A 13,246-nucleotide genomic window follows, 5' to 3' on the forward strand; every position below is an offset into this window, starting at 1 on the left:
TGTGTTAGCTTGCTGAGAATGATGGTTTTCCAGCTTCATCTATGTCCCTGAAAAAGACATGAATTCAGCCATTTCTATGGCTGCATAGTATTCCATGGTGTATATGTACCACATTTTCTTTATCCAGTCTATCATTGATGGCCATTTGGATTGATTCCAAGTCTTTACTATTGTAAACAGTGCTGCAATAAACACATGTGTGCCTGTGTCTTTATAGTAGAATTATTTATAATCCTTTTGGTGTATACTCAGTAATGAAATTGCTGTGTCAAATGGTATTTCTGGTTCTAAATCCTTGAGGAAATGCCACACTACCTTCCACAATGGTTGAACTAATTTACACGCATACCAACAGTGTAAAAGCATTCCTGTTTCTCCACATCCTCTCCAGCATCTGTTGTTTCCTGACTTTTTGATGATTGCCATTCTAATTGGCATGAGATGGTATCTCATTGTAGTTTTGATTTGCATTTCTCTAATGACCAGTGATAATGAGCTTTTTTTCATATGTTTGTTAGCTGCATAAATGTCTTATTCTAAGAAATGTTTGTTCATATCCTTCACCCACTTGTTGATGGCGTTGTTTTTTTCTTGTAAATTTGTTTAAGTTCCTTGTAGATTCTGGATGTTAGCCCTTTAACAGATATATTGTGTTTTCTCCAATTCTGTAGTTTTCCTGTTCACTCTGATGATAGTTTCTTTTGCTGTGCAGATGCTTTTTAGTTCAGTTAGATCCCATTTCTCAATTTTAACCTTTGTTGCCACTGCTTTTGGTGTTTTAATCATTAAGTCTTTGCCCATTCCTATATTGTGAATGATATTGCCTAGGTTTTCTTTTAGAGTTTTTATGGTTTTTGTTCTTATGTTTTAATATTAATCCATCTTGAGTTAGATTTTGTATAAGGTGTAAGGAAGGGGTCCAGTTTCAGTTTTCTGCATATGGCTAGTTTTCCCAACACCATTTATTAAATAGGGAATCCTTTCCCCATTCTTTGTTTTTGTATGGTTTGTCAAAGATCAGATGGTGGTAGGTGTGTGGTATTATTCTGAGGCCTCTGTTCTGTTAATTGGTCTATATATCTGTTTTGGTACCAGTAGCATGCTGTTTTGGTTACTGTATCCTTGTAGTATAGTTGGAAGTCAGATAGTGTGATGCCTCCACCTTTGTTCTTTTTGCTTAGTATTGTCTTGACTATATGGGCTCTTTTTTGGTATCATATGAAATTTAAAGTAGTTTTTTTTGTAATTCTGTGAAAAAAGTCAATGGTAGCTTGATGGGGATGGCATTTAATCTATAAATTACTTTGGGCAGTATGGCCATTTTAACAATATTGATTCTTCCTAACCATGAGCATAGAGTATTTTTCCATTTATGTCCTCTCCTATTTCCTTGAGCAGTGGTTTGTAGTTCTCCTTGAAGAGGTTCTTCACATCCCTTGTAAGTTGCATTCCTAGGTATTTTATTCTGTTTATATCAATTGTGAATGGGAGTTCACTCATGATTTGACTCTCTGTCTAATGTTGGTGTAGGAATGCTTATGATTTTTGCACATTGATTTTGTATCCTGAGACTGTCAAAGTTGCTTCTTAGCTTAACGAGATTTTGGACTGAGATGATGGGGTTTTTAAATATACAATAATGTCCTCTGCAAACAGAGACAATTTGACTTCCTCTCTTACTATTTGAATACCCTTAATTTCTTTCTCTTGCCTGATTTCCCTGACCAGAACTTCCAGTACTATGTTGAATAGGAGTGATGAGAGAGGGCATCTTTGTCTTGTGCCAGTTTTCAAAAAGAATGCTTCCAGTTTTTGCCCATTCAGTATGATATTGGCTGTAAGTTTGTCATAAATAGCTCTTACCATTTTGAGATATGTTCCATCAATACTTGGTTTATTGAGAGTTTTTAGCATGAAGCGGTGTTGAATTTTATTGAAGGCCTTTTCTACATCTATTGAGATAATCATGTGTTTTTTGTCATTCATGCCATTTATGTGATGGATTACATATGTTGATTTGCATATGTTGAACCAGCCTGGCATCCCAGGGATGAAGCCAACTTGATCGCAGTGGATAAGCTTTTTGTTGTCCTTCTGGATTTGGTTTGCCAGTATTAGGATTTTCACATTGATGTTCATAACGGATATTGGCCTGAAATTTTCTTTCTTTGTTTTGTCTCTGCCAGTGTTTGGTATCAGGATGATGCAGGCCTCATAAAAAGAGTTAGGGAGGAGTCCCTCTTTTTCTATTTTTTGGAATAGTTTCAGAAGGAAAGGTACCAGCTCCTCTTTGAACCTCTTGTAGAATATGGCTGTGAATCTGTCTGGTCCTGGGCTTTTCTTGGTTGGTAGGCTATTAATTACTCCCTCAATTTCAGAAATTTTTAATTGTTTTATTCAGGGATTCAACTTCTTCCTGGTTTAGTCCTGGGAGGGTAAATGTGTCCAGGAATTTATCCATTTCTTCTAGATTTTCTAGTTTATTTGCGTAGAGGTGTTTATAGTATTCTCTGATGGTAGTTTGTATTTCTGTGGGATCAGTGGCAATCTCCCCTTTATCATTTTTTATTGTGTCTATTTGATTCTTCTCTCTTTTCTTCTTTATTATTTTGGCTAGCGGTCTATTTTGTTAATCTTTTCAAAAAAAACAGCTCCTGTTTTTGATTTTTTTGAAGGCCTTTTCATGTCTCTATCTCCTTCAGTTCTGCTCTGATCTTAGTTATTTCTTGTCTTCTGCTAGCTTTTGAATTTGTTTGCTCTTGCTTCTCTAGTTCCTTCCATTGTAATGTTAGGGTGTAGATTTTAGATCTTTCCCGCTTTCTCTTGTGGGCATTTAGTGTATAAATTTCCCTCTAAATCCTGCTTTAGCTGTGTCCCAGAGATTCTGGTATGTTGTGTCTTTGTTCTCATTGATTTCAAAAAACTTATTTACTTCCACCTTAATTTTGTTATTCACACAGTAGTCATTCAGGAGCAGGTTGTTCGGTTTCCATGTAGTTGTGCAGTTTTGAATGAGTGTCTTAATCCTGAGTTCTAATTTTATTGCACTGTTGTCTGAGAGACTCTTTGTTTTGATTTCCGTTCTTTTGCATTTGCTGAAGAGTGTTTTACTACCAATTATGTGGTCAACTTTAGAATAAGTGCTAAGTGGTGCTGAGAAGAACGTATATTCTGTTGATTTGGAGTGGAGAGTTCTGTAGATGTCTATTAGGCCCACATGATCCAGGGCTGAGTTCAAGTCCTGAATATCCTTGTTAATTTTCTACCTCATTGATCTGTCTAATATTGACAATGGGGTGTTAAAGTCTCCTTCTATTATTGTGTCAGAATCTAAGTCTCTTTGTAGGTCTCAAGAACTAGCCTTATGAATCTGGGTGCTCCTGTACTGGGTGCATAAGTATGTAAGATAGTTAGCTCTTCTTCTTGCATTGATCCCTTTACTATTATGTAATGCCCTTCTTTCTCTCTTTTGATCTTTGTTGGTTTAATGTCTGTTTTATCAGAGACTAGGATTGCAATCCCTGCTTTTATTATGCCTTCCATTTCCTTGGCAAATATTCCTCTATCCCTTTATTTTGAGCCTATGTGTGTCTTTGCAAGTGAGATGGGTCTCCTTACAGCACACTGATGAGTCTTGACTCTTTATCCAATTTGCCAGTTTGTGTCTTTTAATTGAGGCATTTAGTCTGTATACATTCAAGATTACTATTGTTCTTTGTAAATTTGATCTGTCATTATGATGCTAGCTGGTTGTTTTTGTCCGTTAGTTGATGCAGTTTCTTCATATTTTCAATGGTCTTGACAATTTACTATGTTTTTGCGGTGGCTGGTACTGGTTTTTCCTTTCCATATTTAGTACTTCCTTCAGAAGCTCTTGTAAGGCAGGCCTGGTGGTGACAAAATCTCTCAGCAGTTGCTTGTCTCTAAAGTATTTTATTTCTCCTTCACTTATAAAGCTTAGTTTGACTGGATATGAAATTCTGGGTTGAAAATTCTTTTCTTTAAGAATGTTGAATATTTACTTCCCCTCTCTTCTGGCTTTTAGGGTTTCTGCAGAGAGATCTGCTGTTAGTCTGATGGGCTTCCCTTTGTGGGTAATCCAACCTTTCTCCCTGACTGCCCTTAACATTTTTTCCTTCATTTCAACCTTGGTGAATCTGATGATTACGTGTCTTGGGGTTGCTCTTCTTGAGGAGTATCTTTGTGGTATTTTCTGTATTTCCTGAATTTCAATGTTGGCCTTTCTTGTTAGACTGGGGAAGTTCTCCTGGATAATATCCTGAAGTGTATTTTGATCCCATTCTCCCCATCACTTTCAGGTACACCAATCAAACGTAGGTTTGGCCTTTTCACATAGTCCCATATTTCTTGGAGGTTTTGTTCATTCCTCTTCATTCTTTTTTCTCTAATCTTGTCTTCATGCTTTATTTCATTAAGTTGATCTTCAATATCTGATATCCTTTCTTCGATTTGGCCATTGATACTTGTTTCTATATAAAGTTCTTGTGCTGTGTTTTTCAGCTCCATCAGGTCATTTATGTTCTTCTCTAAACTGGTTATTCTAGCTAGCAATTCCTCTAACCTTTTTTCGAGTTTCTTAGCTTCCTTGCATTGGGTTAGAACGTGCTCCTTTAGTTCAGAGGAGTTTGTTATTACCCCCTTCTGAAGCCTGCTTCTGTCAACTCTTCAAACTCATTCTCCATCCAGTTTTGTTCTCTTGCTGGTGAGGAGTTGTGATCCTTTGAAGGAGAAACAGCATTCTAGTTTTTGGAATTTTCAGCCTTTTTGTGCTGGTTTTTCCTCATCTTTGTGGATTTATCTATCTTTGGTCTTTGATGTTGGTGACCTTTGGATAGGATTTCTGTGTGGACGTCCTTTTTGTTGGTGTTGATGCTATTGCTTTCTGTATGCTGGTTTTCCTTCTAACAGGCCCTTCTGCTGCAGGTCTGCTGGAGTTTGCTGGAGGTCCACTCCAGACTCTGTTTGCCTGGGTATCACCAGTAGAGGCTGCAGAACAGCAAAGATTGCTGCCTGTTCCTTCCTCTGGAATCTTCCTCCTAGAGGGGCACCTGCCAGATGCCAGCCAGAGCTCTCCTGTATGAAGTGTCTGTCAATCCCTGCTGGGAGGTATCTCCCAATCAGGAAGCATGAGGGTCAGGGACCTACTGAAGAGGCAGTCTATCCCTTAGCATTGCTTGAGCACTGTGCTGGGAGATCTGTTGCTCTCTTCAGAGCCAGCAGGCAGGAACGTTTAAGTCTGCTGAAGCTGTGCCTATAGCTGCCTCTTCTCCCAGATGCTTTGTCCCAGGGAGATGGGATTTTTATCTATAAGCCCCTAATGGGGCTGCTGCCTATCTTTCATAGATGTCCTGCCTAGAGAGGAGGAATCTAGAGAGGCAGTCTAGCTACAGTGGCTTTGTGGAACTGTGGTGGGCTCTGCCCAGTTCGAACTTCCTGTGGGCTTTGTTTACACTGTGAGGGGAAAACCATCTATTCAAGCTTCAATAATGGTGAATGCCCCTCCCTGCACCAAGCTCAAGTGTCCCAGGTCAACTTCAGACTGCCCTATGCTGGCTGCAAGAATTTGAAGCCAGTGGATCTTAGCTTGCTGGGCTCCATGGTGTTGGAATCTGCTGAGCTAGACCTCTTGGCTCCCTAGATTCAGCCCCCTTTCCAGGGGAGTGAACAGTTCAGTCTCACTGGCATTCCAGGAGTGCCACAGGGGTATGAAAAAAAACTCACTTAGCTAGCTCATGGTCTGCCCAAATGGCAGCCAAGTTTTTTGCTTGAAACCCATGGCCCTGGTAGCATAGTCACTCAAGGGAATCTCCTGGTTTATGGGTTGCAAAGACTGTAGGAAAAACATACTTCTGGGCTGGAATGCACTGTTTCTCAAGGCATAGTCCCTCAGGGGTTCCCGTAGCTACAGAAGGGAGTTCCTCAACCCCTTGTGCTTCCAGCTGATGCAACATCCCACCCCACTTCAGCTTGCCCTCCATGGGCTGTACCCACTGTCTAACCAGTCTCAATGAGATGAACCAGGTACCTCAGTTGGAAATGCGGAAATCACCCACCTTCTGCATTGATCTCTCTGGGAAGCTGCAGACTGGAGCTGTTCCTATTTGGCCATCTTGCCAGTCACCCCTAGGTCTTGTTTTTTTACCCACTCAGTGACTCTGTGTCTTTTCATTGGATAATTTAGTCTATTTACATTTAAAATAATTATTGATAGATAAGGACTTACTATTGCCATTTTGTTGATTTTTTTTCTGGTTATTTTATAGTTTCTTTGTTCTTTCTTTTTGCTGTCTTTGTGAGTTAATTTTATACAGTGGTATGTTTTAAATTCTTTCTCGTTATCATCTATGTATCTACTATAGGTCTTTGCTTTGTGGTTACCATGAGGCTCACATAAAACATCTTGTAGTTTTAGCACTATTTTAAGCTGATGGTAACTTAACTTTGATCACTTACAAAAATTTCACACACTTACCCCACATGCACACACATACATTTTAAGTATTTGATGTTACAGTTTTTTTTTTATATTGTGTATCCACTGACAAATTATTTTAGCTACGGTTTTTTAAAACAACTTTGTCCTTTTACTTTTATAGTAGAGTTAATATTGATTTTTACATCACCATTACAGTATTAAAGTATTCTGAATTTAACTATATGTTTACTTTTACCAGTGAATTTTAAATTTTGTCCTTTCTTTTCAGGTTACTATTTATCATCCTTTCATTTCAACTTGAAGAATTCCCTTTAGCAATTCTTGTAAGATAGGTCTAGTGGTGATGAACTCCCTCAGCTGTGGTTTGTCTGAGAACATATTTATCTATCCTTCATTTCTGAAAACAGCATTGCCTTGGAAATATTCTTGGTTGGCAGGGGTTATTTGTGGGGTTTTTTGTTTGTTTGTTTGTTTTTTAACACTTTGAACATACTAACTCACTCTCTCTTCCTACAAAATTTTTGCTAAGAAATCTGCTGATAATCTAATGGAGGTTTCCTCAATTGTAATAAATCTCTCTTTTCTTTCTGCTTTCAAAATTCTTTTTTTTTTTGTCTTTGATTTTTGACAATTTAATTATAATGTGTACCACTGGAAGTCTCTTTGGGTTTAATCTGTTTAGAGACCTTTAAGCCTCATGTACCTAAATAAAACCAGATGCTATATCTATTCTAAGATTAGGAAGTTTTCAGCCATTATTTCTTTAAGTAAGATTTGTGTACTTTCCCTCTCTTCTTATTTTGGGATTTCTATAGTCCTTATTTTATTTCTTTTGACAGTGCCCCATAAATCCCATAAACTTTCTTCATTCCTTTTCATTATCTTCATTTTTCTACTCTGAATGGATAATCTTAAATGAGCTGTCTCCAAGTTAGCATTCTTTTTTTCCTGCTTAATCAAGTCGGCCGGGGGAGTTCTATATTGCGTTTTCCATTTCATTTATTATATTCTTTAAAATGATTTTTAAAAGAATTTTTAAAGTGATTTTTGTCTCATTTTTTAAAATGATTTTTTTAAATGATTTTTGTTTCATTTAACTTCTTGTTTTGTTCATAGTTTTTCTGATTTTATTGAGTTGTCCATCTGGGCCCTCTTGTAGCTTACTCAGCTTCCTTAAAATATTTATTTTGATGTTTCTGTCAGGCAATTAATGGAGCTCTGTCTCTTTCAGATTGGTTACTAGAGAATTGTGTTGTTTTGGTGGTGACATATTTCCTTGTTTTGTTTGTATTCCTTGAAGTCTTGTGTTCTTGTCTTTGCATTTGAAGATGCTGTCACCTTCTTCAGTCTTTACTGTCTTGCTTCAGGAGAGAAACACCTCACCAGTCAGCCAGATGAGGGATTCTGAGTCTCTGTCAGACTTTTGCTGTGGATGTGCCTGCTTCACCTATTTTGTTTCCTCTTGGGCAGAATTTCTTAAAATTGTTTGTCCTCACTCAATCCTACAAAGCCAGGCTGGGTGCTGGGAGGCTCTCACTTGTTTTTTTAGGCAACACTCTGAAATGCTCAAGTTTGTGTTGTAGCCAAGCACATGAAAGGAGCTAGCTACAGTTACAGATGGAGGCTGAAAAACACAATGTGTTGGGAGAACTTTTGGGTCAGTTATGGTGGTCCACAGGTGAGGCATACTGAACAGCTCATGGGCAGACTTTCTGTTGGAAAACAGTAGAATATACAGCTCTTTGTTTCATTTTAAACTTTGGTTGCTGAGAGTCCCTACCTCTCCTCTCAGCTCCTAGCCTCTCCCAGCCACTCAGCCATATTGATTCCCTCAGTATTCTAAATGGGGCAAGAAAGAGGTAGGCCTCTTGGACAATGTCTCACACAGTTGGAAAAGCCTCACTCACTACATTTTTACTTTCCCCTGTGGGGGCACTTGTGAGCTGAAGGAGTTTCTCCTGGCATTGAGCTCTGCCACCTTGAGGGAGAATAAAATGAGTAAAATGAAACTACTCTTTTTACTGTCTTCTGTGAATTTACTCTCATAAGTTATGCTCTAATGGTATGCTGGAATTTCTCAGCTGGACTCCCAAACTGCCACAAAAATATTCTCATCTGCAGATGCTTGCCAAAATCAGTAAACTGTGAGATGTTAGAAAACTACTATTCTGCCATCTTGCTTATGTCACTCTGAAAATGTCCTTATTTCACCCTCATTTTTATAGTTGGAAGATAATAGTTTGATGGTGCATAGGATTTTAGTTGAAAATCATCTTCCTTCAGAAGTTGGATATATTTCTATGTAATTTTCTCATTCTAAATATTTTTTGAGAAGTCAAATGTCATCTAGATTTTGATCCTTTGTATGAAACCTGATTTTTCTCTCCTCTCTTAATTCTCAATACTCATTGAATGAGTGAGCTTTTCTTTTTTTATTATTATTATTTTATTATACTTCAAGTTCTGGGGTGCAGATCGTGCAGGATTGTTACATAGGTATGCACATGCCATGGTGGTTTGCTGCATCCATTCCCCCGTCATCTACATTAGGTATTTCTTCTAATGTTATCCCTCCCCAATCCCCCCACCCCCTGCTATCCTTCCCCTAGCTTCCCTACCCCCTAACAGGCCCCGGTGTGTGATACTTCCCCCCTCCCTGTGTCCATGTGTTCTCATTGTTCACCCACTTAGGAATGAGAACATGCAGTGTTTGGTTTTCTGTTCTTGTGTCAGTTTGCTGAGAATGATGGTTTCCAGCTTCATCCATGTCCCTGCAAAGGGCATAAACTCATCTTTTTTTATTGCTGCATAGTATTCCATGGTGTATATGTGCCAGCTTTTCTTTATCCAGTCTATCATTGATGGGCATTTGTCTTTGCTATTGTAATCTGAAATAATCTTGTTCATTTTTTGAAATTACTGAAGTATTCTTGAATTGCTCCTTTAGTATTTTCTATCCTGTGTGTTCTCAGTTTACTCTTCTTAGAACTTCTATTACTCGGATAGTGTCTCAACTATTCTAAATTTATCTTTACTGCTTTTTTGCCTGATGTTACCACATTTTCTAGAAGACTTCTTCACATTTATCGTTTGATTCTTCTATAGAGTTTTTTTTTCAATCATTCTTCTAAGTTAGAACATCAATTTAAGAAAAAAGTCATGAAGTCTTTTTTCTCCCATTTTTGCTGTCTGTAACCTTGGCACAATGTCTGGCACTTTTAAGTCTCAAAGAACAGTAGCCTTAAGAGTGTGTGTATATATACACACACATACACATAGATTAATAAGGTATATATATTTACACAGTATATATTCTTTCAGTACACTAATTCTGACCTTTTTCCTATATTCTCTGAGATAGACGAATTTTACACATTTATACCTGAATCCAGATCATTTTGATATGTTTTTTGTTCTTTTTTTGACTTATATCCTTTAATTCTTTTTTATTTCTAATAATTATAGATAACATTATTACAGCACTTTGTGCCAATTGCTTTTCTATATAATTTCTTTTAATCCTCACTACAACTCTATGATAAAACCATTCATATAATCACTGTTTTTTAGAGTGGGAAGCTAAGGCACTGGGAGTTTAAAGGACTTGCCTAGGACTACGCAGCCAGAGGGTATATAGCTAGGATTCCATCTTAAACCAACAGACTGTGCTCTGAATTATTTTAAATTTAAACTGTAAACAACATAATACAAATTTTTAAACAAATAATATAGCACCATTTTTACCACAGTAGGCAATTCCATTTTCAGTAGAAGATAAAGAGACATCATCTTTTCCTTAAAATTCTATTTTAATTTACTTCTGCTTCCATGTCCTGCTTTACACATAATTTAAGTATATACCATTTTAAGGCAGGAACCTGTGGAGATACGGTATTATGCATGCCAGCATGCAATGGGTCCAGATTGGAGAGTGAACAGAAAAATCTAAACGGAGGAAATGAGAAGTTTATACTCCTTTTGAAGATATTTAAAGTAAAGAATTTTATGGGAAAATGTTAAGGATGATTCATAAGTTAGATTATTAACCTGGCTGCCCTTTTTTTAGTGACTATTTAATCAAAGAAGTTCTAGGTATTATGGCCTTCCAAAAAAAAAAAAAGAAAAGAAAGAGAGAGAGAGAGAAAGAAAGAAAGAAACAGACTTTCTCATTAAATTCATACATAATGGAGCTCCAAAACTTTTGGGGGCTCTTATTTAGAAGTCAGAATAGTTCAGTAATAATTTTAGAACTGCATAATTTCTGGTAAAATTTTAAATAGACAGAAATGGGGTGAGAAATGTCACAAACCTCCCTTTGGACCCCCATTTGGCAATGGATAAGTGACCTGTCCTGGATTTGACTACCCTCCTGCTGCTTCAAGGGCTCTAAAGTCCTGTGGACATGGTAGTCTAGATGAACGGAATCTAGAAAGGTGGAATATTTTGTTTCTTGAGTATCCACCATCAAAAAGGTCAATTATATCCTGCCACAAAGTGTTCCTTATCCTTCTGTCAGATGTGAAGTACTAGGAAAGGCCAGTTCTTTTTGGAAATTTTTACATCCTTGATAATAGTTTCAAAAATTTAGAGAAAGTGTTACTGCAGGCACATCATATAGTAATAGCTTCGTACAGCTTCTTCCCTTCTAACTTCTGCAGGTCTGCTACATTAATTCATTTGCATCAATTAGTTGAAATGTCCCCCACATCTTTTATTCCTCTGACCTTCACATTTATGGATTAGGTTTACAGCTTCTGTATTTTCAGTTTCATAGAAAACTTTGTGGTTTTTTTTTGTTGTTTTTTTTTTTTTTTTTTGTCACATAGCCAGTAGAACAGCTGTGACAGCAGATGAGCAATTCTCCAAGGGCAAATGGCCAGGCTGGCTACCTCAGAGACTCCAGGGAGGACCCAAGGAAAGCTGCTTGACTCTTCACACTTTCAGGCAGATGCAGAGCTATACTCTGTACAACCAACAAAAAAGAATTGTATAAAATTTACCAGAGCCCCATATTACTTTGGGAACATCTTTCAGTTTTCGATGTGTTCTTAAGTATGTGTTCAACTTTCCTAACCTTATAAAATGATTACTGGAAGTAAAGATTTTATCTTGTATTATTTTATATCTACTTGTTCTCCCTTCTCTCAGTAGTGGCACTATAACTTAATAATTTAAGCTATTTTTACTTCTTTACGTTACTAAAGATCAAAGATTTATCTTAGGCCAAATATACAATTGTCCTCAATTTTATATCCAATTTTAAACTCATCATAAAATATTATTTAACATTTAACCTTTTAAAAATTATGTATATGTGTTCTCATTGTTGGGGAGGGGAGCATCACACACTGGGGTCTGTTGGGGGGAACTAGGGGAGGGACAGTGGGGGGATGGGAAATTGGGGAGGGATAACATGGGGAGTAATGTTGGATATAGGTGATGGGGAGGAAGGCAGCAAACCACATTGCCATGTATGTACCTGTGCAACAATCTTGCATGTTCTTCACATGTACCCCCAAAACCTAAAATGCAATAAAATATATTTTAAAAAATTATGTATATATGATTAATAATATTGATATGTTATTAAGTTTTTATTTCTACTTAAATGGTTATCCTAAATGGTGTTTATACTATGTACTAACTTATAGTTTTAATAATTATCTAAATATTAGAACTATAGTTTAAAGAATATTTGTTGGAATATTTTCATGTACTTTTGTTTTTTTCACATTTTAGGTGTACAAGAATTTCCAGAAAACATAAAGTGCTGTAAGTGTTTAACAATTATTGAAGCCAGTGTCAATCCCATTTCTAAGTGAGTATGAGTGATTAAATTTTATTTGTATTTATGTTTCCATTGTATAGTAATGTACCAAAATAGATGAAATATACCTAATAATTTAAATTTAAATGTATCATTGAAATAGCACTTAATAGAATGATGGAAAAATATAATCAGAATAGTTTGACAAAAGATTATTTAAAATATTGCTGAGTAGCAATGAATACCCAATTTGTAAAAGATGGTATTACTTTGAGGCAAACTTTGTCACCATTTTCCACAGCTCTCAGGTAACATTCCACAGATAAGAGTTGAAACTAAGAAAAGAGTTATTAGTTATGGTCATGGTGAAAAATTGGCATCAAGGACCTGCCAGAAGTTCAAGATAGTGCAAATTTAAGATATTGATAAGTACATAAAAATAACCTATCGTGTAGTTCAAGGAAATTAAGTAATGGCCAGAAGTACAAAGTACTTATATATCAGAGACTGTGGCAGAGTAAAGAGAAAACCCTAGGAGGAAAGGAGAATGGAAGACATGGATGATAAAGATGCTGTGATCAGAAAATAGATAATTGTAGTCCAAGATCTGTTAATTAAGAAATGCCATGGAAAAATGATACCAGGCAAGTGACCATGTTGGTGAATTGCATCTATGGTGTAGCGACATAAGTCTGTGGAATCAAGTAGATTAGGAAGCAATAAAATAAATTGATTGGAGAAGTCATGAACCTGAATGTTAAAGTCACTTAATAATGGAAGTAAAAATAAAATCTAGAGAGGCTACTGACAGTTGCAATATTTAGAAGAGGTTGAAACAAGTCGGTAGTATTAGATGGCAAATAATGAGCTTCGGAGTAAGACTGGCAATTTCATTATACAAAGCTGACATTAGGATTTGAGAAAAATTCCTCAATCTTTTGTTTGATGAAGTGTAGGAGGCTGGGGGAAACTGAAATCCATTGGAAAGACATTTAATGGATGGAGTGTTTTTAGAAGAAGAC

General features: G+C 36.7%; 1 protein-coding gene across 11 annotated transcripts in view; it reads left to right on the plus strand.

Annotated features, from left to right (window-relative positions):
* Positions 1-13,246, plus strand: part of LRRC7 (leucine rich repeat containing 7) — a 592,672-nt gene that overhangs the window by 266,050 nt on the left and 313,376 nt on the right. For all 11 annotated transcript variants that reach the window (XM_064372501.1, XM_064372500.1, XM_021667706.2 and 8 more), the window contains one exon: positions 12,197-12,275. In XM_064372501.1, coding sequence (XP_064228571.1) covers positions 12,197-12,275 — 79 coding nt within the window. The remainder of the gene's footprint in view (positions 1-12,196; positions 12,276-13,246) is intronic.

Source organism: Aotus nancymaae, unplaced genomic scaffold (genome assembly GCF_030222135.1).
Source record: "Aotus nancymaae isolate 86718 unplaced genomic scaffold, 86718_ANA_hifiasm-v0.15.2.pri h1tg000007l, whole genome shotgun sequence".
Taxonomy (NCBI): Eukaryota; Metazoa; Chordata; class Mammalia; order Primates; family Aotidae; genus Aotus; species Aotus nancymaae.